Source organism: Dermacentor andersoni, chromosome 1 (genome assembly GCF_023375885.2).
Source record: "Dermacentor andersoni chromosome 1, qqDerAnde1_hic_scaffold, whole genome shotgun sequence".
NCBI lineage: Eukaryota > Metazoa > Arthropoda > Arachnida > Ixodida > Ixodidae > Dermacentor > Dermacentor andersoni.
Genome location: NC_092814.1, coordinates 164,384,355 through 164,412,244, shown reverse-complemented (window position 1 = coordinate 164,412,244; position 27,890 = coordinate 164,384,355). Strand labels below are relative to the sequence as shown.

Genomic DNA, 27,890 nt, shown 5'->3' with positions numbered 1-27,890 from the left:
CTGAGCGTATATCCTGAAACTGAAAAGTTCTATATCTAGGCTGCTATCTTGCTCCAAAAGTTTATCCGCAGCCAGCCAGGTGTACACCTGCTTAGCATTCAACAGGTTAACACTGCTAATTACTGTCTTTTTGGTCCCAGTTTGACATGCTCAGCAAGGTAAACTCTACTGTGCTGCTTGCTTGGTTGTGCCACAACAACATTCCTTGCAACATCAAGACCAAGAAGAGTGAAATCCTCTCCAAGGTAATTCAGCATGCTACAAAAGGGTGAAAGCAGCAAGATTACTGCAAGAAGCTGTTCTTCTCTCCTTCGGTTCTTTTATTCGACAAAATAAAGCATGCCGCCACAGCAGTCTTTACCACTTTCTTGTCCATTCACTGTAGTGTCACAGAACATTTCTTGTGGCACCACTGACTTTTGTAACAGGTATTTACACTATTCACAACAGACATACTCCATACAGCATCTTGAACACGTTAGGTGTTCCTGTTTGGCCTGGTAGAATGGCTCTGCCTAAGAAGGTTATGTACAATATTTACATGTTGGCCTCGTCCTTCGACAGAGACACACTGTACACTTTAATACAAGTAACCTTGTGACCTCTCCTGTCTCTCAATTCACTGCTCGCAGGGTCTTATGCCAAGACATCAAAACTGTGCTGCTCCTTCACACAAAGGCATGTGCTACTATGTGCCACCAACAGCCATTTCACCACTGACAAAAGGAACTCAGTACCACTGCCACATAATTTAGCACAGCCTAATGTACATCCATCCTGAAGGCAAAAACAGAAGCAGAAATGCTTATTGCAATGGTTTGGAGCTTTCTAACTAGGAAGGCAGACACTTGGTGAACAGAAGCAGCAATTTGAAAGATGGCAGTTGGTGCTAACTATTGTTGCCTTAATGCACTGCAACATTTTTGAGTATTAAATAATTGGCACCCCTAAAATGTTTTCCTAAAAGCTACATTTTGCCCCTGGCAACAATGTTCTCAAGAGGAAACAAATGATGTGGACAAACAAAACACAACTTTGAATTCTCATACGTTGCAAACACATTATAAAATGAATAAAAATGGAGAACCAAGACAGGCCTAGAAATAAGTCTACTAGAAAAAGGCATCAAGGTTATATTTAATTTTCCTTTCAACTTTGGGCTTCTTTTCGAACTTTACCCGTAGACCCTTAAGGTACTATGCAAGCCACCTGCAAGACAGCAGTAGAATGAGTGCGGCACATGGTTTTCAGCTGCTGCCAATATAAAAGCTGCACAAGCATAGCTTAAACATGAACAAGCAGTAAACTACGTGGAGGACTTTCCCAAAGCAGGGAATAAAAAGGCATTGCAGTCCAGTAGAAACTTGTAAAGATGTTATGTGATATCACTGACTGCAGTGATCATGACAGAAACAAAACAAAAATGTAGGAAGGAGGATTCTGAAAGAAAATATCAAAAGTGTCTCCCATTGTAGTTGCTTGTATATAATAATATGCAGCACATGACATCAATGTCACCTACAGTCAGCCAAAAATAAAATGCAATCGCTTCAGCTGTCACAGAATATATGATGTTATGCAGCACAATACTAGTTTGTAAGAGTTAAGTCACATCCTATGGGTGCAGCAGTTCGCTAAGCATCCTGTACTGTGCCACTCAATCCCACAGTCAGTCTAGAAGTCACAGACAATGGGAGTGGTTGTCCACAGTTTTCATTGCATGTCATTTTTGGCAAGTTGCATCATAATAGCAAGCACAATGCATTTTCATGCTCGTATAATTCAGAGTAACAAAAGGCTTTATAAGTGACAGAAAATATTGTAGAAACTTAGTTTTGCTTGTTTAACAAACTTTTGGAGCAAATGCCAGTATTGCACTAAAATTATTTTATGGTAGTGCCAACTGCATGGCCAAATTGGCTTTAATTCAAATGTGTAAAACATAACTTAAAGGGAACATGGCCTTTCATAACCAAAAACATGTTTCTGAAAGGGCACATTTGTAGCTTTGAGCTAGCACATAGCACACATTTTATAAAGACAGGAGTCAATATTTTGTTAGCAGTTGAGTGCGGTTGCATTTCAGCTTGCACTTATTTACCTGCACAGTCTTATTCAAAACTTTTGGGAGATACTTCCAGTGAAAAAAAGCATTTCACTACTATTGCAGCCATTTTAGTCACTGCTGCACCAACTCTTTCATGACCCGAACAACACACAGTACCCTCTCTGTGTGAGTCTTGTTTAGGAGGCGATAGCCACTTTCAAGGCTGCAACCAACTGTAACAGTAAAAAAGAACAACCCAGATGCATTCGAAGCACCGTGCAATGGAACAAATTTGAGGAATTATGGATGCAGAGTTTCTAGAGCAACTGAAGTAACTGCAAAAGTATTGCCCTTCTAATAAAAGAAAGAAAAGGTTCGCAATACCAGAACCACCAACATGTGAAAAATTTTGCATGATAAACACATTAGGATGCATGAAAATAAGCACACTTTGTTCTTATGCATCTGCAACAGACCACTGTCTTGCAATACAGACTTTGAGCCCTCTTCAGGCAGTTGAAACCATCACAAAATGCTTCAGCAAAAAAATGCTATGAAAAGTAATGGAGATCTTGCAGAGAGAAGTGCTATCATTATTTTCAATCAATGACAAATGAAAATATGATAGAAAAAACTAATGGTAAAAGAAAATTTAATGTGACTGTGAAAAACAAGAATAAAGGGAAAATGAGCAGCAATACATCACATAATGGCTCATGCTTGCATGCTCATGACAAGTGGAGCCATGACAGCTAATGTTTCCCTGCACCTTCCAAGTGGACTCTGCACTCACACCAAATGGTGCATTCTTTGAGTGTGGCCACAGCCGCCAATATGACCAGTTCAAGTTTCAGGAGCCCTCTGTTCCTGCTCGCAGTAGCCTGTGCCAGATGACACAAACCTGACCACACAAAGTAATACTGTCTTCACTAAACATTCACGAAAACTGACTAATAACTCCACTCTCCTGTGCAGGGAATGAATTGTGGGCTAATGCTCCCATCAGTGTGCCAGCCACATGAGTGTGCCATCAGACCACAGCTGCTGACTGCAACCCCTTTTGGGTCCCCACAATGCTGGGCAAAGTCTTCTAAACCACACAGAAGGCATAGCTTCAAAACTGCATGAAAACCACACGAATGTTTCCCTTCTCGTAGGCACTATGCCAAATGTCTCAACACTTAAAAAATGTGGCTGGTGCACTAAACAGAACCTGACTGAACTCTCCCTAGCAAAAAGCATTAAGAAAGAAACAAAATCTCATCAGGAATAAAAAAACACCATGCCAAGGCGACTGCGAATGGCCATACCATTGATCAAGAGTCAGCGGGCTGTGTCAGTTGGAAATGACAAACAGTGACAGAGCCCTTTCCTTGAACAACACAAATTGCAGGAGCACATATGAACAGATAACAAAGCAAGCAGTTGAAGGCTTTGGTCGGGTGAAATGTGGGGCTGCATAGCTGAGCTGAAGATGTGGCAGCACAGGGCACCACAAATGCTGCAGCAGTCTCCTCGTCCGAGGTGCACAACACTGGCACCCTGGCCTGGCATCTCTGGCAAGTCACCCAGCAGCAAGGTCAGAGGGTGGCGAGGACTCGGGTGTAAGACATGACAACCGCAAACACTGTCTGCCCACAGCCCCACACCAGTGCGTAGAAGGGCATCATATGAAACCTAGCTGCCCGGTACACACCAGCTATCACTGCACCTGCACAGAGTCGTAACATATGAAGTGAGTACAGGAACAGAGAACAGAGACACTATGAACCAAGACAGCTATCCAAACTGCATATATTATACAAGGTAAGTAAGGAAACAAAATTAAAGAGCCCATTTCAACACTTTAGTGCTAAGCAACCCTTGCAGTCGGAATGCTAGCTCAGAAATATCTCTATAACTTTCTTGAATTTTTTTAGTAATGAACTGACATCACATGATTTAAGAATATCACATGCTTTCAGGCAATATTTCTATTTCGAAACGTAGTGCTTTTCAAAAACAGATTTCAGCAAGACAATGCTTACAGTAAAGCAACTCTTTCATTTGAATCCAGCTGGGAAAATCCGTAAATATTTCTTGTTTATTTATTTATTAATGCTGCAATATCAAAGAGTGATCATAGCAGGGTAGCATATAGCAATTTTTGTGCAAAACATAAGTCACAAGGAAACATGAGAAAACACTGAAGACAACATCAATAGGAACACTGTATGGCTAAAAAAATATCAGTAGCAGAAACTACCCAAACAAAAAGAATGAAAACACTGAAAACAACACATGCTATACAAATCAATGTAAGGGTGCTTCAAAAGAGTACTATGACTTTTCAGTTATAATTAGGGGTGGGAAATTGATTGATTAACCTTGTGATTAATTAGAGCTTGAATGGTGACTCTTTTTTTACTCATTGACACCGACAAAAAAAAAAGTGTCGAGAGTCTGTGGGGCTATACTAGTCTAGGTGCAACCAGATTAGGAAGGCTTACTAAGCTCCAACAAGACACTTCCTCACCACAACAGGAATTGGCCTCCCTGGTGCAGTATTCAGCAACTACCTCTCTCACGACACCTACAATTAACCCAAGGCCCTCAGTCCCCAGCAACTGCGGAGCACCTTACCAAGGCAGCGGTCAGACTTGCGACACGGCAGAGGGTGCTAAGAATCTCTGGACCAGGACAGGCCGTCATTGGCGACTGAACCTGACAACACTCAATAGACGAACCCTCTCAAGTGAAGCTAGCTTAGCAGGACTCTGAGGAACTATCGGGCATTGTGTGGAATATGACTGGCCTTAGTGAGGTTAGAACTGGTGAGGCTTATACAGTGCTGCCTAACAGCCACGTCCTCTGCTAAAGAAGACTACCAGATAAGAAACAATACACGGTAGGATTCCTAATCCATAAGGACATAGCGGGCAACATTGACGATTTCTATAGCATCAATTAGAGGGTGGCAGTAGCCATAATCAAACTTAATAAGAGGTATAGATTAAAGGTAGTACAAGCCTATGCTCCAACATCCAGTCACAATGATGAAAAAGTAGATCAGTTTTATGAAAATGTTGAATGAGTGATGAGAAAAGTGCAAACTTGCTATACAGTAGTAATGGGTGACTTCAATGCAAAAGTGGGGAAAAAGCAGGCGGGTGAACAAGCCATTGGCAACTAAGGCATCGATTCTAGGAACACTAGAGGAGAGATGTCGGTAGAATTTGCAGAAAAGAATAAGCTCCAAATAATGAATACCTTCTTCAGGAAGCATAAGAACAAAAAGTGGGCGTGGAAAGCTGTAATGGTGAAACAAGAAACGAAATAGATTTCAAACTATCTGCCGATCGCAGCATAGTGCAGTATGTAAGTGTTAGACAGGGTAAAGTGCAGTGATCATAGGTTACTAAGGTCTGGAATTCACTTCAATATGGAGAGAAAGAGTAAAATTGGTAAAGAAACAGGCCAACTTAGACGCAGTAAGGGTAAAAGCAGACCAATTTATGCTGGTGCTTGCAAACAAATATGCAGCTTTAGAACAGAGAGATGAAGATTACATATTTATCTATTTATTTATTTATTATACATACTTTCAAGGCCTAGTAGGCCTTGAAAGTATGTAGAGGTAATGAATGAAACCGTAACTAGGCTGGCTTCAGAAGCAGCAAATGAAGTTGGAGGTAAAGCACTAAGGCAACTGATAGGTAAGCTCTCCAAAATAACAAAGGACCTAATAAAGAAACAACGAAGCATGAAAGTGTCCAGCTCAAGAGATTAGATGGAATTCACGGAACTGTCAAAACTGATCAACAAGACGAAAATGAGTGATATTCGAAATTATAACGTGAGAAAGACTGAAGAAGCCGTAAAAAATGGACACAGCATGAAATCAGTAAGAAGGAAACTTGGCATAGGACAAACCAAGATGTATGCACTAAAAGATAAGCAGGGTAATATCAGCAATCTCGAAGGTATAAAAGCAGCGGAAGAATTCTATACTGACGTGTACACTATTCAAAACAGCCACGCTATCGCCATTCAAAGTGGTAATGAGGATACAGAGGCTCCCTCTATAACTAGCGATGAAGTTAGAAAAGCCTTGCAAGACATGACCCGGGGAAAAGTGGCAGAAGAAGATGGTATAACAGTCTACTAAATCAAAGATGGAGGAGATATAGCATTTGAAAAATTTGTGGGCCTTTATACGAAATGTCTCACGACTTCAAAGATTACCAGAGAACTGGACGAATGCCAACATTATACTAATCCACAAAAAGGGAGACATTAAAGAATTAAAAAATTGTAGGCCCATTAGCTTACTTTCACTATTGTACAAACTATTCAAGATAATTTACAATAGAATAAGGGCAACACTTCTGTCAACAAAGAGAACAGGCTGGCTTCAGGAAGGGATACTCTTCAATGGATCACATCCATGTCATCAATCAGGTAATCAAGAAATTTGCATAATAAAACCAGCCTCTCTCTATATGGCTTTCACAGATTATGAAAAGGCATTTGATTCAGTAGGGACACCAGCAGTCATAAAGGCATCATGTAATCAAGGAGTACAGGAGGCACACATAAATATCTTGGAAAATACAGTTAAACCTTGACATAACGAACTTCAATATAACAAAATGCTCGATGTAACAAAGTATTCAACTTTTCATAACCACTTGTTCATAGAACACCATGTATTTAGAACCTCAATATAACTAAGTGTGTTTGTATGCAATTTTAATATAGCGAAATTTCACTGCCGCCGCAAAGGAATTCCAAGGCAATAAATGGAAACTTCCGCAGACACAGATGGTCACATGATTTAATTACAAGCGGCTGCTTGCAAACGCACTTCTCAAATCGCACGACAAGAGCGACTGCCGAAGTAGAGCCGCATCATGTTCAAGTGCGATAAGATCTTATCGTGCTCCCCGCACTGTGTGCTTTAGGTGCGACTGAAAGTGTGAAAGGGTGAGACAAGAAAGATGGTGGCTTCACGAGTGCCGCCTTCCCGCGCTAGCAAAGGGAAAGAGGAGGGAAGCGACGTGATCAAGCGCGCGCGAGGGGGCGTGGTGGGCGGAGTATGAGGCAAGTTGGCGTGTGTCTCGATATCTGGCACGCGTCTCGGCCTTTGCGACACGTCGCTGTAAGCGCGACTGAGTGCATACGCAGTCGCGCCCCCTGCTTTTAGAGGTGATCCGTTGCGGGTGCAAAGAGTGGGCATGCCGAGATGGCGTAGCATCATGTTAACTGTCTTGCCACGCGTTTGCATTAATCGAGGTTGCACAACCTCGAGTTTCGGTGACCCGTTGGAGTGAGAGGTAGACGAAGCATTCGCTTCCCGCTGCCGGTGGTTTCCATGATAGCGTCGTCCCAGTGCGGGCAATGGTATCAGCTGTGGGGGCGGAGTGCACGCGAAAGCGTGGCTGGCCACCGGGAAGATATCGTCGACGTATGTGGCATAAAACCGTATCATTCGTCGCCGACTCCCAAATTTATCAAACTGAATTGTTTTCTCATTCAAATTTGCTTTTTTCAATTGCTTGATAATTTGAAAAAATTTTGCGGGCTCTTTTCGTGCAAAAAAAATCGATCAGCGACTGTACTTATTTGCACAAAAGGTCAATTTCAATAGAACGAAATATAGATATAACGAAGCAAATTGCCGATTTTACCGACTTTGTTACATCTAGGTTTAACTTTATCTACAAAGATTGCACAGCTACCTTTTTCTCCACAAGTAGAAACATAACTACAAAGAAAAGGGTCAGGAATGGAGACAATCTTTCAAATGCTATTCACTGCATGCTTGGAAGAAGTATTCAAGCTATTAAACTGGGAAGGCTTAAGAGTGAGGATCAATGGCGAATATCTCAGCAACCTTCGGTTTGTCGATGACATTGTTCTATTCAGCAATACTGCAGACGAGTAACAACAAATGATTGAGGAAGTTAACAGAGAGAGAGTGCAAGAGTGGGGTTGAAAATGAATATGCAGAAGACAAAGATAATGATACAAGAGTTAAGGATCGCCAGTCAGCCTCTAGAGTCTGAAGGAGTAAGTTTACCTAGGTCAATTATTCAAAGGGGACCCTTATCATGAGAAGGAAATTTACAGAAAAATAAAGATGGGTTGGACTGCATCAGGCACTGTCAGATCCTGACTGGGAGCTTAACACTATCGTTGAAAAGAAAGGTGTAAAATCAATGCATTCTACCGGTGCTAACACATGGGGAAGAAACTCGGAAGTTGATGAAGCTCAAGAACAAGTTGAGGACCACACAGCGAGCCAACGAAAAATGTTAGGCGTAACGTTAAGAAACAGGAACAGAGTAGTGTGGATCAGAGAACAAATGGAGATGGCCTATATTCTAATTGACATTAAGAGAAAAAAAATTGAGTTGGGCTGGCCATGTAATGCGTAGGATGTATAACTGGTAGACCATCAGAGTTGCAGAATGGGTGCCAAGAGAGGTGCAGTTGAGGATGGCAGAAAACTAGGCAGGGTTATGAAATGAGGAAATTCACAGGCACAAGTTGGAATCATTTCACACAGGACAGGGTAATTCGTGACCGCAGTGAGAGGCCTTTGCCCTGCAGTGGACAAAAATAGGGTAATGATGATGATTAATCCTTTAAGCTCCCATCACGAAAATCGGGCAAGCTCAGTCACTGATGCCACTGCTTCTTTTGCTCCTCAGCAAAGGGGTGGGAACGATTTTCGAGTGCGCCCACGCATAAGCGCCGCACTTACGGCAAAATTTGTCAAACTGTTTAGTTTGACAAAACGGCTTTTAGCCATGAAACCATCCAGATTTTCTGGATAAATAAAGATTGATTGATTGATTGATTGATGGAGTGTTTTCCTACTGCTCTTTGTGTGCTATTGCATACATGGGTGCGTGATTTTTTCTTATCCAGAAAAAGGGTAGAAAGCCAGAGGCATCTTGCTTTCCAAGGGAGCTTGAACTTTCGAAAGAGGAGGCATGGTGCAGAACAAAAACAGATGCTGCCCCCTTTTACTTTTTGACAAAGAGTGGATGACTTGATGCATTGAAAGTGCTGGAAAAATGCGGTCCGGAACTTGTCACTACGTTTGTAAACTTCCTATGCTCCCCTATTGCAAATTTGCAGCAAGGGGCAAGCATGGACGAGTACAGGAGTATGAAGGGAAATCTCACAGGAAACTTTGGATTCAAAGTAAACTCGAGGGATGAAGTTAGTAATCCTAGGCAAGTTTACTGTTGTATATGCAGAAAGCTATTCTTGTACAGTGGGAGTGTCACTACAACTAATTATCACATGACTTAACAGACAAAGTAACTCTCTACTGCCAGAGAATCTTAACCCTTTAATCCCCACTCCCGAACTATACTCATCATGGGAGGTTGTACCAATATCGCCAACGATGAGTCGCACTCGTACAGCCAGATGTTGTGCTGCTCCCACCACCAAAGATGAGTTACTATTGGCATTGATAGAAAGCGACTGCAAAGAGCAGCTCTTTTTAAATAAATAAAAACAAAATCTAACCAGAAACCAATCAAGTAATATGTTTTCAGAATGAAAGTGACACAGAAAAATTATGACCACATAAAAAATGTGGGAAATTCGTACGTTTTTTTTTTTGTGAATTTTGGGGTTAGAGGGTTAACAAGCTTTTTTTTTTTTTTTTTTTTTGGCTCCGCAGCTGCACCTGTGATTGCATTTGACCAAGTTTGACATGCTTGAATGTCCATTTGCGCACAGTGCCATTCAACTATGTAATGATAAACATTTTCCTTCTCCATTCTTTACTTTCAGCCTTCCTTTCTTTTTAAGCGACGAAATTACCATTTGCATCTTACCCCTTTTCTTAAATATTTTATTTGGTTTTCCATACACACCTGTGAAACACCAGTGGTGCAGGTTGAGGCAATTCTACTTCAATGGAATGGGTTTTTTTTCTTTAGCAGTGTCTGGGTGTCCGAAGGTGAGATGGTGAAAGGGTAGCAGACTTCAATGTATATATCATGACAAATGACCGGCTTTGATTTTTTATGCTTATGTACGTAAACGAACAAATATGATTATTCTATTAATTAATCTATTAAAAGGTACTGATTAATCAGTTGAACATTTTTAATCAATGCCCAGCCTTAAATATAATTGTCAAGGCTAATTCATTCAACAATCATTCACAGAGAAAAGGAATACTTATAGCAGTTTATTCTTAGAACTAATGCGTTTATTATATACACGCACTCTGCCCCACTGCAAATATGCAACCATGGGATTGGTGTTATGCAGGGATTGGCATATTGGCTTTGGCAGCTCTGGTCCAACCAAGCCAAGCCAAGCTGCAGGCACTGCCACACTTTTCGCACAGGAAGTAGACTGCCACGTGGATCTGATCTCGGCTAATACGTCTGTCAGTCTAGCGCACGCATCTGATTTCACACCTGACCGCCGATACGGTCTACGAGTGCGAACATATTGACAGCTAGCTTCCCGTGATAGCTTGTTACCAGTCACTACACCTGCCGTACTAAACCCCCAAAATAAGGCCACACTACTTAGGCCACTAGCCCTAACCAGCATCGCTTTGTGGGAAGTTGGCACAAACGAAATTGCAGTGTTGTGCTTAGTCGACATGGCGGCAACTTTGTTCATGGGTTTGTGGAACTGTACAGGCGGTTAGTGCCGGAGGCAATGTGTGGTACTTGAAAATTTGGTTATTGCTGTTAGACAATGCTGCGAGGGGAGGTGGCAGTGCCGCAGGGAAGTCCGAACAATCACTTCAGGTTCGAAAAATCAAGTGTCTGAAAAATCAGCTGGTGACTGTATTTGACATTTTTACCGCCAGAATATGTACCTTAAACATGCAAACAAAAATTTGCTTCAATATAACGGATACCGTGTCAGATCCTGCATTTTAAATTTTTTTTTACAGCAGGAGAATACTCACTGAATTAAAGTGCTACCAACAAAATTTTATATTTACAAACTTTATATCTGATAATCCGTTATATCCATGCTCATTATATCTAGGTTCGACTGTATATGCATGCACATTTACCAATGTTTGAATTGGCCGTTGTGGCATGCTATTTCCAATTTATGGAATGAACCTCAAGAGCGGACTTTCACCATTTGAACAGAGTGCATAAAAAGCCAGCGGATCCAGTGCAGTATGTGAAAGGACGAGCTAGTCTCAGGCACGCACCGGCCAGGAAACTAGGAGCTTAATGGTACGTTGTAAGGTAAGTCTGATTTTCTGAAGACTCCCTTGCTAGGCAAGGTAATGCCATGCCCTGTCAGCAAAACGTATGAAAACAATTTATACGTGTAAAACGGTGCTGGCAGTTCCGTCCTCATGATTGCGTTCATGATCCGAGTGCAGTACTAGAATCACTTAGTGGTGTAGTGCAGGTCGTGAGGAATGTTTCTCCCTGTATGCTATGCCGTAACTTTTCTGCAACAACAGCGTAGTAATCTTGGGAGCTGTTAATGACTTCACAGCATTTCTCGAACTATGTCAAGCATTCGCAACTGGCTTATTGGTGTCTGCAAGCACATGGCAAGTAGACGGTACACATCATGCAAGAGAGCACACTCAACTTCTACAAATTTTCCTGCTCAATTAAATCAAAGCACGAGCCAAAATAATCCAAGCACCATGGAAATAATCCGAGTGCCAGATTATTTCATCCAAGTGTCGAACATTTAATCCTAATGCCAACATATTTAATCCTAGCGCTAGCACAAATAAGCCTGCGTGCCAGTGAATTTAATCCAAGCGGCTTCATGTTTAATCCATGCACCAGCAGCTTTAATTCAAGTGCCAGTAAATTTAACACGGGGAAGAAAAACAGCAAGACTGAGTCAAAACAATTAAAATGCCAAAATACAGTTACCAGAATACAACAGCGTTAATTTTTGTGGTTGCTGCATTTATGAAATATATGTGAAATGAGCGACTGTGGTATTTTGCGTGGAGATGAATGACATAATGACCGAACTTTTTCTTGTAATATGGTATGATCTAAAATATATATTCACCGACAATTACAATACACACTAATGTCAATTTTGAGTGCAGCTGTTTAGGTGTTTTGAATTGGAGAGATATTGCTGCAAAGAATGTGATTCTGAACGACAGGGTCCTCCCCGTGGCAGCGCTGAGCCTCTGCTTGAGCAGCTCATTTAGCAGCTGCGGCAGACGAAGCACTTCCACCGGTTGCATCACTCATTGCTCGCAAAGAACTGGCTGACACTATTTTGTATTACGAGAATATTGTCACGTGGTAGTGACAGTGAAGAATGACACAGTGTCAGAACTGTGAGTTACAAATTTAGCTCCTTATTTGGCAGACTTGTGCTGAGCAAAACAAACAACACTCAAGCACAACAATACCGGAAAGCAGAGTCGGCGATCCTCATCAGTCTGATCTGTGAGTGCAGCTTGTCAGCTTTTATACATGACTCGTCAAAGGTTCCAGTGTGACTGCTGGTGCCCGCAAGGCTTCTAGAAAAGTACTAAACAATCTGCGTCGTGCATATAATCAGGTCACAAGAATCACAAACCATGACAATCGAAACAAGCACGAACGATACCAAACCAAGCAAACCAAACAAGCGTGAGTGAGAGCTGATGCAAGAAGACCAGCTCGCGTCCTTTCAACTCCCACTCCGCATTCACTTTTTCATCTTTTGCTGTGCTGGTTCGCTCGGTTACACTGCCACCCCCACTCGCCGCAGTGCCGGGTGCCCAAGAGCTGCGCTCTAAAAAGTAGTCAATTTACGTGCTCGGATGGTCAATGAAGGCTGAAAGCACACCTGGCAAGTAATTTATCCAACCAGGAAGCACTCGTCGGTTAAATAATTCTTTGTAATCACGAAATTTTGGCTGATCATGTACATGACTGATGGCGTTATGGCACAAATTAATTTGCAGATGACTTCCAATGCATCTGAAAGAAAGCTGCTAGAAAGCCGTTTGGCAGCAGATAACAATAAATTTGTTCCGGAATGCGATCACCCAGATGCACGATGATCTGAAATTCTGCGATAGCCAGTATAAATTTATTAATTCTTTGCTACCCCAGCATTTTGGATTATCATCTACAACTGACAAGTGCTACGTGTTAATAAAACAATTACCAACACACTTTCAGCCTTCATTCAAGCTCTGAACAGGTAAGATAACCCCTTTCTTTAGGTCATAACATTTTAGACCAATAAGTTTATTCACTATGCGAAATTCACCGCCATGTAAACTACTGCAGTCACGTCTTCCGTAAATGTTAGCAGCAACTATAAAAAATAACGCTATCGTCTTCCGGTAACTGTATTTTGGCTCACAATCTTGCCGTCTTTTTCAATGAATTAAGTTAAATGGTGCTGAATTAAAGCTTCTGGCACATAAATTAAACATGTTAACATTTGTATTAAATTTGCTGGTGTGCAGCCTATTTGCACTGGTGCTGGGATTAAATACATTGGCACTGGATTAAATGTTTGGCACTTGGATTAGATAATCTAGCATTCAAATTATTTCTGTGCCACTTGGATTATTTCACCTGGCACTAGGATTAAAGTGAGCAGGAAAACATTTGTTTTCTTTATTTATTGACAACCATTAATCAAAATGTTTCTTTGGGAAATTCAGCTTGATGAACAGCTTCGGCTTCTCACTTTTTTCCATGAATATAGTCACTCATGGTCACATGATCCCAAATGAGGGCCTCCGAATATTATAGGATTAATCCAAGAACGCAAACCTAATCATCAAGTACAGTGGATTTTTAACATTAAAGGGTCTCCGAAACGGTTTGGACAAATTTTGTAGATGTGTAGGGTACAGTCAAAACATTCACACCACAATTTGTGTGAAGTATCTCAAATTATGAGAGCTATGGACAATTACAAGTTACCCTACTCCATAGGAGGAGGGTAACTTTACTCCTCAACTTGTTCGCTGAGTGATCGGGGCTAAGCTCTACCTTCACTGGCTGTGTCATGATGGGATGTCATATTGTCTACTTCCGGTTGGCTTGGAGCCAGCGCACAAAACTTCTCCAATCTCTCTGCCAGCCACCTGGCAGTCAATCCCAAGCGAAAGCTATCGAAGCAGCGTGCATTGCGAGCATTCTGCCGCAGCGCCGAGCACGTCCGATGTTCCGATAACCAAGGGCGAGCTGGGTGTTTTGACGGATGGATGGAGACATAAACTAAAGCCCCTCCATACTACTATTGCTGTGATGAAAGAGCTCTAGCGCAGACGTACGTGAGTGGTCTGATCTGTCTGCACGGTCCAGCCACCTGGTGGTGCAGAGCTTAACCAGCCAAAGAACTAATATTGGCGTAACCAAGTGTAAAACATTTTAAAAATTTAGAAAAACAACTTGTTCACGATTACGCTCCTGCCAAAAATTTACACCAACAACATAGAATACACTTGGTTACTGCTATATTAGTGGTGTGTTTAGTTAAGCTCAGTGCCACCAGGTGGTTCCAACGTGCAAGCCATTCACGTTTGCATCTCTGCTCATCTCTTAAAACGCCCAAGCCCAGACTGCTTGTGCATAAGTTTACCCAAATACTGGACTTTCGGAATGCTATTGTGGTATACTGGGTGTTTTGGTATACCGTTAACTTGGACCAAGATTTAAACAACACCCAAGAGCTCTAGATGAATCGTTCCTACTGCATAGTAGCCGTAGTTGCATGTACTTGCAGCCAGTATTTTTTTCATCATGAAGTATTAATTAATTGCTTTTAATTAATGCACATTTTAATTATTGCTTGACTCGTAAACATATGAATTACAAAGTTGTAGGGCACCTCAAATAACCTCCAAATCAAGTATTTGTTTAGTGCTCAGTTTTGCCTTGTTGGTTTTTCATAAAAAAAGAAAGCAAAAGCGCACGAAACACCCAGAATACGAAATAGATATGTGCTTGCACACCGCTACTCAAGCGCTCCCAAGCGAATAGCCCCGGATACACGGCTTTACTAGCAGCAGCAGCTCAATACAGGGCTTCACGCTATGTGATGGTCACAGCATCTTGAGAACACGCCGCTGAAGCATTGATAAGTGCAGCAGAGCTGTAGGGGGGGGATTTTGAAGACTGGAATTTGTGACGGCGCACTTGGGACTAATTTTGCGCACTCATTTTCTTCTGCAGATAGGCACGCCTGGAACTTCCTTTTGTTCCAGGCATTCCTTTTGTTCCCTTTAGCAATAGAAACTAACCTTGTGGAGGCTGTGTCCTTCTAATGCGTTTTGGTGGATTGGTATAGCCAGCATATGCTGTTGTCGATTATGTAAATCATTTTTGCTTGACGAGTCAGTGCGTAGATAATAACAGGAGATCTCAACAGTACCACACCAGTGACCTGCTCTTCAAGAAGACAGTCATGCCCTTCACGAATGATCAGAAGGTTAAAATGATCCTGGCTCTGGGAGCGGCACATGGTAACAAGAGGAAGGCAGCCAAGCTATTCCGGATGTGGCATTGTGGACGACGCCCTAGCCCGTCAACAATACTTAAAATGCATGAAGTCCTTTGCAAGACGGGTAGCTTCACAAGAAAGCGACACAGGACTGCGACAGCAGTTCAAGAACTGCAAACAGACCTTTTGGCATTCTTTACTGCTAACCTTCATGGTAGTGTGCGATGCCAGTGCAGAGGCCAGAACCTCAAGGTCATCAGTGTGGAGGATATTAAAAAAAAAGGTCCTATGCACCCGTACCATGTATGCATTTTCATCAAAAACTTGAAGACCGAGATTTTGAAAATGGACTTAGCCAATTGGATTTTCACAAAATGTGAAGAACTGGACTTTCTCACTCGCTTACTTTGGACGGATGAGGTTAATTTCTCCAGAAACACACAAGCTGATCTTCACAACACGCACTACACTGGAGTGATAGGAATCCCCACTGGCTGGCACAAGCACAACACCAATACCAGTGGTCATTTAATGTGTCGTGCGGTATTTTTGATGGCAACATCATCAGACCCATCATTTTTTGACAACACACTAATGACACAATGCTACGTCGACATCGTCGAGGGCCCCATGAATGACGTCTGTTGCAACATCCCACTTGAGCATCTTTGGAACATCTGGTTTCAACACGATGGTGCTCCTGCGCATGGAAGAAGTCAGTCTCAAGCATGGCTCGAAAAGCTTTTTCCTGGACAGTGGATTGGCCGGCACGGACCTGTACCCTGGCCTGCAAGGTCGCAGGACATGACACTGCTGGACTTCTTGTAGGCGATGTGAAAGATTGGGTTTATAGCTGCGAAACTACCACACCGTGCGCTTTACAGGCAAAAATAACAGTCTGCCGCAAGATTTTGACATAATCGGTCAAAGCTGCAACAGCACAAGTGTTGGAAAGAAGCAAGTACTGTGTTGCTTCGGACTGTTACCTGTTTGAGCATGTGATATAAGTGGCAGTGGAAAATAACCACTGAAAACTGGTGCAAAACGCAACTGTTTAATGCACCTTCATGATGTCACCTTATCCTTATATAAAAAACCTTGTGACAAAGATAGAAATAGGTTAAAAACTGCTTTGTTTTGCCTCTTTTCCGGAGTTCATGAGACAGAAAGGGTAAATCACTAAACCAGTTGCACCTTTGGATGTTTCTTTGTGGGCCGCTGAGGCGCCTTACGTGCTTTTGGTTTATTTTTTATTGAAATAAACTGCTGAGTAGCTCCTTTCTGTTCTTCCGAGAGCTGCTCTTTTTTCGAGCTCTTTTGCACACAGTTTCTTTTTTAACATTGGTTGAATTTCTTTCGCAGCTTTGTTTCATGATACACGAAAATTAAAGCTGTCCCAAGTGCCTCATGATCGAGGACAACATTCTTGCGTTCGCAGATGCCGACGTTTATTGCATAACGCTAGTTAGGTCGTAAAACCTCTCGAGCCATCCTACATGACGAAGCCTTGTACGATTCGACGAGAAACAAATGCAGCCGTATGTCTTTCAAAGGTTGCCTGGAGGCACTTAAGTAGCAGCGTACGAGTGTGCATCTATTTCATATTTTGCGTATTTCGTGGGCTTTTGTTTTTTCTTGGAAAAAACAACCAGGCACACTTCAGCACAAATGCTTGATTCAGAGGTTATTTAAGGTGCCCTAGAACTTTGTAATTGGCATGTTCACAATTCAAGCAATAATGAAATGTTCCCTAATTAAAAGAAATTAATTAATACTTTGTGATAAAAAAAATACTCAGCGTAAGTACACAAGACTACCACTACTATGCAATTGGTATGATTTCTCAAGCGCTCTTGGTCGTTTTTTTTAAATCTTGGTACCAGTTAACTTGGACACCCGGTATAATGCGCAAAACGGCAACAAGGTAAAAGTGGGAGCCAATGTTTCGACAAGTGGACGTCTTTTTCAAGGTCATATAAAGACAAGTCCACTTGTCGAAACGTTGGCTCCCCCGCTTTTACCTTGTTCTCGTTTTGCTCATCGTCTTGAATTTACATCTCCCACCTTCCCCATGTTTTCCATATTGCGGTATATAGTAATCCTTTGGCATGAAGTGATGGCCGCTAACCACTGGATGCTGGTGCCGATTGAATGCCAACAACCAGCGCTGCAGCCACTCTGTTCACATGTTTGCCTTGCAGAGGGACATCATGTCGCAGCTTGACATCTTGCCGATCGCTACATTTGTAGCCCACAACGCAAGGGCGAACCATGGTGCTCGTGCAAAGACAGATCCAGACCGACACAGACTGCGCAGCTCGCATCAACACGAAGCACGTATCACAAGCAGATGACACTTGCTGTGTGCTGGCAGTACTTGAGTGCAGTGATAAATTGTTCTTGTGCATTCTCTTTGTTACTTTCTTTTTTATAGAAACAAATTAACTAACATTCCAACTATTATGCACAAGATTTGTGCACCATAAAGTTGGAAAAATTATCGATGGCGTGCCCTGGGCAGCCAATCGGATAGCTTGCCCTACTGGCATCATATGGTCATCTCGCGTCACTTGGTCAGGGGTGGCTAAAAACTCAGGGGAGTGGCGTGCTGTGATCGGTAGCGATGTACATATTTAAAACCTTATAATAAATTATGCGCTTCACACAGAGGGTTCAGTCCTATCTCCCTTTCTATTCAATGTGGCAATGATCGGTCTTCCTGCGAGACTCGAAAAGATAGAAGGACTCGGACACAGCCTCTACGCGGACGACATCACCCTTTGGGTGGCGGGTGGAAGCGATGGGCATGTGTAAAAGATCCTTCAAACAGCAGTAAACATGGTGGAAGACTACATCGAAGACAAGGGACTGAGATGCTCCTCGCAAAAATCAGAACTTCTGCTCTATAGACCCACATGCCGGGGTCGAAAAAGCATTAGGGAAAGGCCGGGCATTCTGGTCACAGTAGAAGGCACTGCGATACCGATAGTGGAGAGCCTGAAAATACTGGGACTCCGCATATTCGAAAACGGCCATAACGGAGAAACCATTAGACTACTTGACAATAGTGTTCAACAAACAATCAGACTAATAAAGCGGATATCCAACAGGCACTATGGCACGAAAGAGCACAATCTCATCCGATTAATAGAAACATTCGTAATCAGTCGTATTGTATATGTGGTTCCTTACCTCAAGCTCTACGCTGCGGAGAAAGCCAAGATAGACTGCATTATTAGAAGGGCGTATAAGCTAGCCTTGGGACTTCTGGCAAATACGTCAAACGAGAAATTCTTGGCGCTCGGCGTGCACAACACATTAGACGAACTTATTGAGGCCCAGAGAGTAGCGCAGTATGAAAGGCTTACACAGTTTGACGGGGAGACACATCTTAGATAACATCGGAATAACCTAGGAAGCACAGCACGGAGTGCGGAGAGACATCCCAAGGAAATAAGGGAACATCTATCGATACCCCCAATCCCCAGAAACATGCACCCGGAGTTTCACCAAGATCGAAGAAACGCAAGAGCGAGAGCTCTCCACAAAAGATTCCGTAGTGCCAGGGACGTGGTCTATGTGGACGCGGCGGAGTACGAAAATGGACAGGGTATGTCGATAGTTGCTACGAGTCTAGAGGGCGACTGCAGAGTTAGCAGGACGGTAAAAACATGGAAGGCAGAGGTGGCGGAGGAAGCTGCCTTAGCACTGGCAATGGCCTCCACGGAAGCTAACATCGTAGTAAACGACTGCAAGACAGCCGTCAAGAACTACGCAAAAGGAAGAATCTCGCCGGAAGCACTGAGAATTTTAAACAACTTTCGTGAAGATCGTGACATTCACATTATATGGGCACTCCTCCCTTCCCAGGAACGAAATAGCGCACAACCTGGCTCGAGAACTGACAGGCCAAGCAGGTGACACGCAACAAATACTGGGAACAGAGAGAGACCGGATGACCAGCTTTAACGAGATCACCGAACACTATAAATTGGGAAGGGCCCATTTCCCCCCGGCACACTCCTCGTAAAGTAGACGGCAAGCGACGGCATGGCGCCTCTTACAAACAGATACATATCCGAACCCGGTGGCCTACCACCGCTACTACCCGGACCTTTACACGTATAGATGTACATTCTGTCAAGAAAGGGCGGACCTACCACATATGGTTTGGGCTTGTCCTCATAAACCCATACAGAATAAAATAAATAAGACCAGAGAGCAGTGGGAGACCGCGTTGCTCAGCTGTGCACCGGAAGACCAAATCAAGGCAATCCAGCAGGCCGAAGATGCCGTCAGGGCCCAAGGGCTCGAGGCCATCATTTAGGTAGAGAGGCCTAGGTCTCAAATCTGCTGTGCACAAATAAAGTTTATTCCTCCTCCTTCACACAGAGCACTTAACCATCACTCAATGATCAGAAGGGCCACCCCTAACGATTCAATACATTTGTACAAAATCATCAAGACCGTTTCAGGGTCCCTTTAAATTTATCAAAACAGTGAGAATGACATCTCCAAAAATTTTGCGATCAGGCAAAATGAGGCAAAGACAAGGCTATGCTTACTAAAAACAGACTTCAAACATGCTTTTCATGCAATACTTTTGTCTTGAACAAAAACGCTTTCCATTACGAATCCACTGCACAAATCATATCATGAATCCAGAAATATATAAACAATCTCAGCTAACAAAGCATGCCAAGTTGTAAAGCAACTTTGAAGAGCGAGCCATAATAGGTAACCTGAAAGATTATGCAGATCTAGCAAGACATCCCAAGTTACCCATCATGCATTGCCTAGCTGCACTGTAAGTGATTATTTATTTATTTATTTATTTTTATTTTTTCAAAACCCTAAAGGCCCCGAGAGGCATTACATAGGGGGGGATACAATTCACACATGATATTGTAATAAAAATGACTGAAGGCAACAATCAAGCACAGATTTCGGAAGAAGAAACACTTTGTAAAAAAAGATGAAATGTAATTGGGGTGAGAGTACATTGTACAATTCATATTTGCTGTACATGGCACTTTTCAACAAGGCACAAGTGGCAGGTGGGTGCGGGTAAATGGACATTTAGAAATTATACATATATATAACACAGGCCAGTCAAGAAGTGGCAGCTGAACATTTTATACATTTAAAAATGTGCGCAGGGCTGATTGGAAGGCAGAAGGGTCAGTGATTGTTACCATATCTTGAGGTAGGGCGTTCCATTCATTCACTGATAACACCAAAGGGGAATTTTGGAATTTTTTGGTCCTAGCAAATATGGGAGACACTTTGCATACATGGTCATTGCGGGTGGACAGATAATGGGCGGGTAAGATGGGAGCAGATGAAAAAGATGAACCACAATAGTAAAGGGAGTGAAAAAAGGACAGACGGAAATATTTCCGTCGTGTGTCAAGATCCGGAAGATTAAGGGTCTGCTTTAATGCAGACACACTTTGATATGGAGAGTAGGAGCGCAAAATAAAGCGGGAAGCCTTATTTTGAATTGATTCAATGCAATCAGAAAGGTTAGCTGTGTGAGGGTTCCAAATAATTGAGGTGTAATCGAGGGTTGTTCTGATAAGGGAGATGTATGCACGAAGTCTTGTGTCACTGTTTGCAAGGTACAGACGGCGTTTTAAAAAAGCCAAGTTTTTTGATTGCCTTGTTAGTAATATGCTCAACATGCATGGCCCAGCTTAAATCAGATGTAAGAATAATGCCCAGATATTTAAAGGAAGAGGTTCGTTCGAGTATGCAATTGCGTAGAATGTATACGTTAGACGGAAAGGTTAGCTTGGAAGAAAATGTCTTGACCTTAGTTTTATCTGCATTAATTTCCACCTTCTATACGCGACACCATTCAGCTAATGTGGTTAAATCTTTTTGTAATATGGCAACGTCATCAGGGGTGGTTATCTGTCTGTAAATTACACAATCATCAGCAAACAGCCGTATTGTTGAAGTTATATTCGTAGCTATGTCATTATTATATATTAGGAATAATAATGGGCCTAACACTGACCCTTGAGGCACCCCTGACCTAACGCGGCAGAAAGTAGATTGGTTGTTATTAAGAGTTACCGATTGAGAGCGACCAGATAAAATCTCGTTAATCCACTGGGTAGTTTTCTCATCTAACTTAAGGCTGTTTATTTTCATGGTTAGCCGTTTATGGGGAACACGATCGAAGGCTTTCGAGAAGTCAATAAATATTGTGTCACTATAAAGCAAATTGTGCAAAGAGTCATGTAGGTCAGTGGTTAGTTCGAACAACTGTGTTAGGCAAGACCGTTTGTATCTGAAGCCATGCTGATTTTTGAATAACAGATTATTTGCATTAAGATGACTCATAATGTGGGAGTAAATTATATGTTTAAGGAGTTTACAACAAACTGATGTCAGTGAAATCGGGCGGTAATTGCTTGGACATGAGGGCTCACCAGATTTGAATATAGGTATGATATGGCCAGACTTCCAATCATCTGGAACGCAGCCGGTATCCAGTGATTGTTGGAAAATTAGACACAGTAGAAATGATGATACGTGGGAAGTAAGTTTTAGTAGTTTAGAGCTGATGCCATCCGGTCCAGGACTGGAGCTAAGCGGGAGCCTGTCAATAGCCCGTGATACACCTGCTACAGTAATGGTGATGGGCTCACTTGGATGAGTTATCGTAGAAAGAGAGACGGTACAAAACTGGTCGAGTGGCGGTTCGTCGGTAAAAGCTTGACTGAAAGTGTTGTTCAAGAGGTCGCCACATGCTTCATTGGGCACCATGCAGCCATCTGCGTCCTTTAGGGTTATTATAGTGTCCGCATCTTTAGGGTTAATTACACGCCAAAACATTTTTGGATCAGACTTTAACAAAGTGGGCAGGGTATAATTGAAATAATGATCCTTAGCTTCTACAACTGTTTTTTGTGATTCACTAGCTAATTCTTTATTTCTTTCTTTATTCTTTAATTCTTTAGCTAATTCTTTTCCATGCATAATCAGTTTTGGTTCGTGAGGCCTTATTATACGCTCTTTTCTTTTTATTCAGGCAATGTTTGACTTTTTTGTAAACCAGGGAGCATTTGTTCTTGACGTGAATGAAATCACAGGGATGCACGTATTTTCGATTTTCTTAAGGAAGTCACGGAACACTATCCAATTGTCATTAGTTGTACGATTAATGAATTCGTTTGAAAAGGAGCTTGTTTAATAACACACCAGTAGAAAACAGCTGATGATGCAGTAAAATCTTTGAAGCTTTGGTAATGTCTAGCTTTTTCTAGTAATGTTGTACTGAAACCTCTATCTGATCACTACTGAATTGTCCATTCCTGGAGTTTAACCACTCTGCACAAATCCTGTCATTTTGTGAGGACAGCATATAGGACGACAATGCACACAACAATCAGCCACTTTAGCTACTTAAATATCAGCATTAGCTCTATGTAAAAATAAACATACCTATATTGAAGTGATCATTGACTCACGAATGACAATGACAAAGCTCAGGCATCAAGTAAGTGGTTTTACAAGCAAAGTGGGCACCAGATAAAATAAAACCGCAAGATTTCCTTTCACTAAACGATTCCAACACAGCTGGTATATTCAGAAGTACCTGAAGTGTACTCCATAATGTGGTTGATGATTTCATGCATCTCGAAGGACTACTATTGTTGTGTATGAAGAGACTGACTGCAATACACTATATCATAATTAAGCCTTACCAGGCACAGAATCAATATGCATATTTCAGGCTTCATTAGCCAGCCAAACAGCTAGTACACAACTTTACAGCTTTGCCAAAACACTAAAATCAAGTCTATATTTTTCTCAGCTTAGTTGCCCCTGTATGGTTTCTTTTACACAGTAACACAGGCATGCATACATATAAGACTGAACTCCCTATGCGGGTACACTTTCTGATGCCAGTACCCTGTCTTCCTTATTTGAGGCCCACATATTCTTTAGTGGCAGATTTATAGTCACTCCAGATGAAACAATCCCCAATGCTAACAAATGAACTGAGTTTAGTGATAACTGTCAAAAAGAGGGCTGCACTATATTAGTCCATACCAGGAGCCTCAACCATGCACAGAAGGAGGTAAGGCATTTTGACAGAATGGTTCTGCTGTACTAAATTCTGTGAAGTTACCAGAAAGGAATGCTTACAAAATATCCACAAAATATTCCACAAGAGTACCTTTCCATGAAAAATTCAAGAATTCTAGCTGAGCACGTTCGGTGCTGCAACGTGAGGTGTGGCATATGTAATAAGGGCCTAATAAAATGTGATGATCTACAGAAAACCTTTTTGCAACCAACTTTTTCAGATAGTGCACAGTTCTCTTACGACTTCCTGTATGGCCTTTACACTTTCATATTGACATTCACTGAGGGCCTGCTTAGTCTGTTAATCCAGAAAATACCAAAGAGATGTATAAATGCATACCTGAGTTGCTGTCGTAATTTTCTTTAGCAATGATTTATCTAGGATTTTAAATCCGCTGCAGCTTTTCCCCATGCACATACTTATGGCCAAGCGCACAATTTTTCAATTCGCAGATGCTGATGGAAACAAATTTCTACAAAAAAGAGGCTTACTCGTCAGGGCGCCCCCTGTCAAGGGTGCCACCAGGCCCATGAGCAAGATGAGCAGTGGGCTGAAGCGGCCTATCTGTTGCTTCCTCAACATGCTGAAGGCCACCACTGCAGCCACGAAGTGAACAAAGAGAGACGAAAACAGCGCCCACAGGAACACCTGGTACCAGATCTCTGCAGCAAGAAACACACAATTGAATTCCTGCAGTGTTACGAACCCCATCGTATGAAGCACAGCCATTTTTAATTGTGGTTGCCACCTTCTTCAAAACAGCAGGCTGCTGTGAGCCCTTCTCTCATTCATGCACCATTGTAAAGAGGTAATGCAGTTGTGCAACAGTAGATGTGCCTACTACTGCGATATTTGTTGTTTGCCAAATGGCTGTAACACTGCTCCTTAGGCAGCGCAGCTAGAAATTATTATCAATAACCCAATTTGATGGGGCCACACACAAACTTCATTAAAATGGTCTAGATAAGTGAAAATTATGGCACCTGCAAGCATCTAGCATTAAATTAGTTTCAGACACACCATTCATTAGCGGGGTAAGAGTTTCTAGGTGTCTTTTTAAGTAAATTCTACTGTGTTTGCACTCTGGTCGAGTCTCGTTGTTTGCTTCTTTTGTTGCAATGTATGTTTCTCTATTCCTGTTATTTCTGTACCCCACTCCTGCCTAAGGCTTGTAATGGCAGTATTTGCTAAATAAATAAATAAAATAAATAAATAAAATTTCGAAGTGCAACTGTATTTAATTTTGCATTCAAACTCTTTTCAGCCTACATCCATTGTCAGAAAAGCCTACATCCATTGTCAGAAGAACAAAGCCCAACCTTCACTGGGCTGACTACGGGGATTGTATGCAAGCTCTTATGGTATCGTCCATTTTGGAAATACCCCTTAACTTTTTCATTACCGCGAGAAAATGGTCGTTCTTTTTTTGTCTCGAAAAAAAATTATTTACCATTACAAACAATATTCAAGCACACATTGCAGAATAGCATATTGTGCATAATGAAATGCTCTTTCCAAAAACAAATATTGCCACACAAAAAATTTAATAGGTAAAACAAAAATCCTAGAAAGCACCATTTTTGCTATAAGTTGATAAAAACAACAATAAAAAGACATGATATCTACAAAAACATTAACATCAAAGGAAATTCAGAATATACCTTTCAAAGATAAATAACCCAGCAATAGTGTCTGAAAAAGTAAATGCACAGTACACTGCTGTTCTTCGGATACAAAAAAGAAACTAAGACCAGTTCATTGTTCTTGCCATGCGGTGAAGCAGTTCCTGGATTTTGTGAAGCATAGGTGCACTCCGCACTTTTCCCGCAATACGTCTGGTTTTTGTTCCAACGTTGCAGTCCTCGTAACATACTTTACGGTTCCACCTTTTCGGCATCTTCTGAGGATGGTCCGATGAGAAGTCCAAGGAATGTTCTTCACCAGTTCCTCTAGAGTCATGCCAAAACCGATCGCTCTCAGCGTAGCTGGGCAACTACAAGATTTTGCATCCAAGCATATCTGTATGCATTTTTGCAGATTGTCTTTATCACCTCTGCAGAGAAGAAGAGTAGAACGAAATCCCACGCCGTTGTAAACTGTATTGCACTGATACATAGTATTGGGCCGAGATGTGCTATGGGCAGCCGCCTGGGCGTGGGCGGAAGTTTCTTTGCTGCCGATGGCAGCACATCATAATCAAGCAAAGTATGCACCCTGAAGATAATCAGTACAGCTCTCAGGTTGTGCGAATAGATCGGAGCACGCACAAGGAAGGAGACCGCTCAAGGCCGTAAAGGAAACTCGCCAGTAAACAGCTGCAGATATCCCATGCTGACTCAAAACATCGCCATCAGAGCTTCAATCTGCTTTGCTGTCATCTTTGGAATCATAATTCGAGTCCTCATCACTAAACTGAAGTGCGGGTGCAGCATAGTTTCAAGTACGACGCTTTTCTCGTGACGCAGCCATGCGGGACGACGCCATGGGAGCGACTTTCGATAACTGCACAGTGACACCGGCAGCGCCCCTTGCCTAGATTTTACGAGAGAAGTGAAACCAAAACTCTTGAAAACTGGTTGAAAATGCCAGATCCACATGTTGGACATGCAGTGGACTTTCAGAAATACACTTTGGTGGAATAAAACGACTCTGACTCCAAACCAAAGCACACTAGTGAACAGCTGGTGTGATTTTCGGTTAATTATCACCGCTCAGCACTGTCGGACGGCAAAGCCGGCAATATAGTTTAATTCTTAACTTGCTGGGAGTCCTTTCATTACAAAATTTTGATGCTAGTGCAGCTTAATCCTGAGCGGCATGCTTTTTGCTCGAGCGTGGCAGAAGGTGACAGCCACGCCTCATTTCACTACAACATACGCACAGTGGTTCGCAAAAAGGTTGTCAAAAATCACAACGTCGCCGGAGCACGAAAATTTAAACTGATTCTGAAAGTTCAGTGCCTGTGCTAACTACTGAATGGCCTTAAGTGGATAAGATACGGTTACAACATGTTGAAATCGGCGATCTAAAGCATCGAGCACCGGTAATCGATTTGTATAGCCGTGGTAACGAAAGAGTTAAACCTTACCCTACAGCGCTTTGGAATGCTGCCATAAGTCTAGCAAGTACACCAGTAATTTTAACAGCACACTGTATACTTTTTGCAAAGTTTATATGTACAACTGTAAGCATTTCTGCGAACTTCATGTTCACAAAGACACCCAGCACACATTGCCTTGCTGAGTCTGCGTTAGCCTTGGCAGGATGTACACACTGTCATTCAGATGCATTGATGTATATTCCTTGCAGAGCAACAGTTACAAATGGCAGGAAAAAGAGGAGGCCTTCAGCGTAACTGGTGCTCCATTAGAAAGAAAGCTCAGTTCAGGCAAGGCTTACTAACAGTTTCCCTGTAGAGTATGCAATAAATAGCAGTGTATGATCGATTCAAATAAACAGCAAGCACCGAAAATAAGCACTGCCCGCCTTAAACTAGTGCAGCATGAAGAGTGCAAGTGCAGCTGAATCTCAAATGAAAATCAATTGAATGAAGTTAATGCTCAAATGGAACAAAACCATTACAGTTGGTTGGCTTTACATATTGGGCGACAAAAACTTTTTCTAGTTAAAACCAAATTTGTAAGAATGCCAGACAAACAAATCAAGTATGAAGTCAAAAGCATAAAATATAATAAGAGCATCAGCACGGTATGCATTGTTTGCATTATTCATGCGTCCTTGCATGCATGTTCAAGCATTTGCCTGCAGGTACCTTTTCCTCTATCCAAGTTTCGATAAGCTTCAAGCACACTGGATTCACAGTTGCATTTACACTATGAACACTCAGTGATGAAATTTTCAACGAAACAGCACTCACAATGCAGAATGTCACTACAAAGTGGCGTCCCGTAAACATTCAATGCAACAAAACTAAAACACAAGGAAACGCAGCTGTAAGAGCTGAAACAGATTAAATAACCCAATAAATCATTTTGATCTCGACATCTTGAAAGTTTACTATGCAGAAAAGCAGCCATGATCTCTCTTTTTATCAGTCTTTGCTATGATTTTAAATCATATTTTCTGTGGCCACTTTCCAATATTAAAATTTGTTCATTTAAACAGACTCTGATGTGTCCTCTGGTACATTCTCACAGCAAATAACAATGAATTAATACCTTACTAGTATTCCCTAGGCTGCTTACAAAATTCTGGCATTGACCAATGCATTTTACGACTACCTAGTATGAAGAATATGCTGTACAGCTACCTCGCAACTGAACTCCATTTCAAACATCAGGTGCAATG

The 27,890-nt window shown here is 42.0% G+C and overlaps 2 protein-coding genes across 3 annotated transcripts in view; one reads left to right on the top strand and one right to left on the bottom strand.

Annotated features, from left to right (window-relative positions):
• LOC126547330 (uncharacterized) overlaps positions 1–353 on the top strand; it is a 44,114-nt gene extending 43,761 nt beyond the window's left edge. For both annotated transcript variants that reach the window (XM_072288031.1, XM_050195296.3), the window contains one exon: positions 141–353. In XM_072288031.1, the coding sequence (XP_072144132.1) occupies positions 141–272 (132 nt within the window). In that variant the 3' untranslated portion in view covers positions 273–353. The remainder of the gene's footprint in view (positions 1–140) is intronic.
• The window catches only part of LOC126547345 (transmembrane protein 170A), a 35,001-nt gene continuing 7,410 nt past the window's right edge, over positions 300–27,890 (bottom strand). Inside the window, exons 3-4 of the mRNA XM_050195320.3 lie at positions 24,074–24,244; positions 300–3,758 (exon numbers count right to left, since the gene is read on the bottom strand). Of these exons, the coding sequence (XP_050051277.1) occupies positions 3,628–3,758; positions 24,074–24,244 (302 nt within the window). The 3' untranslated portion in view covers positions 300–3,627. The remainder of the gene's footprint in view (positions 3,759–24,073; positions 24,245–27,890) is intronic.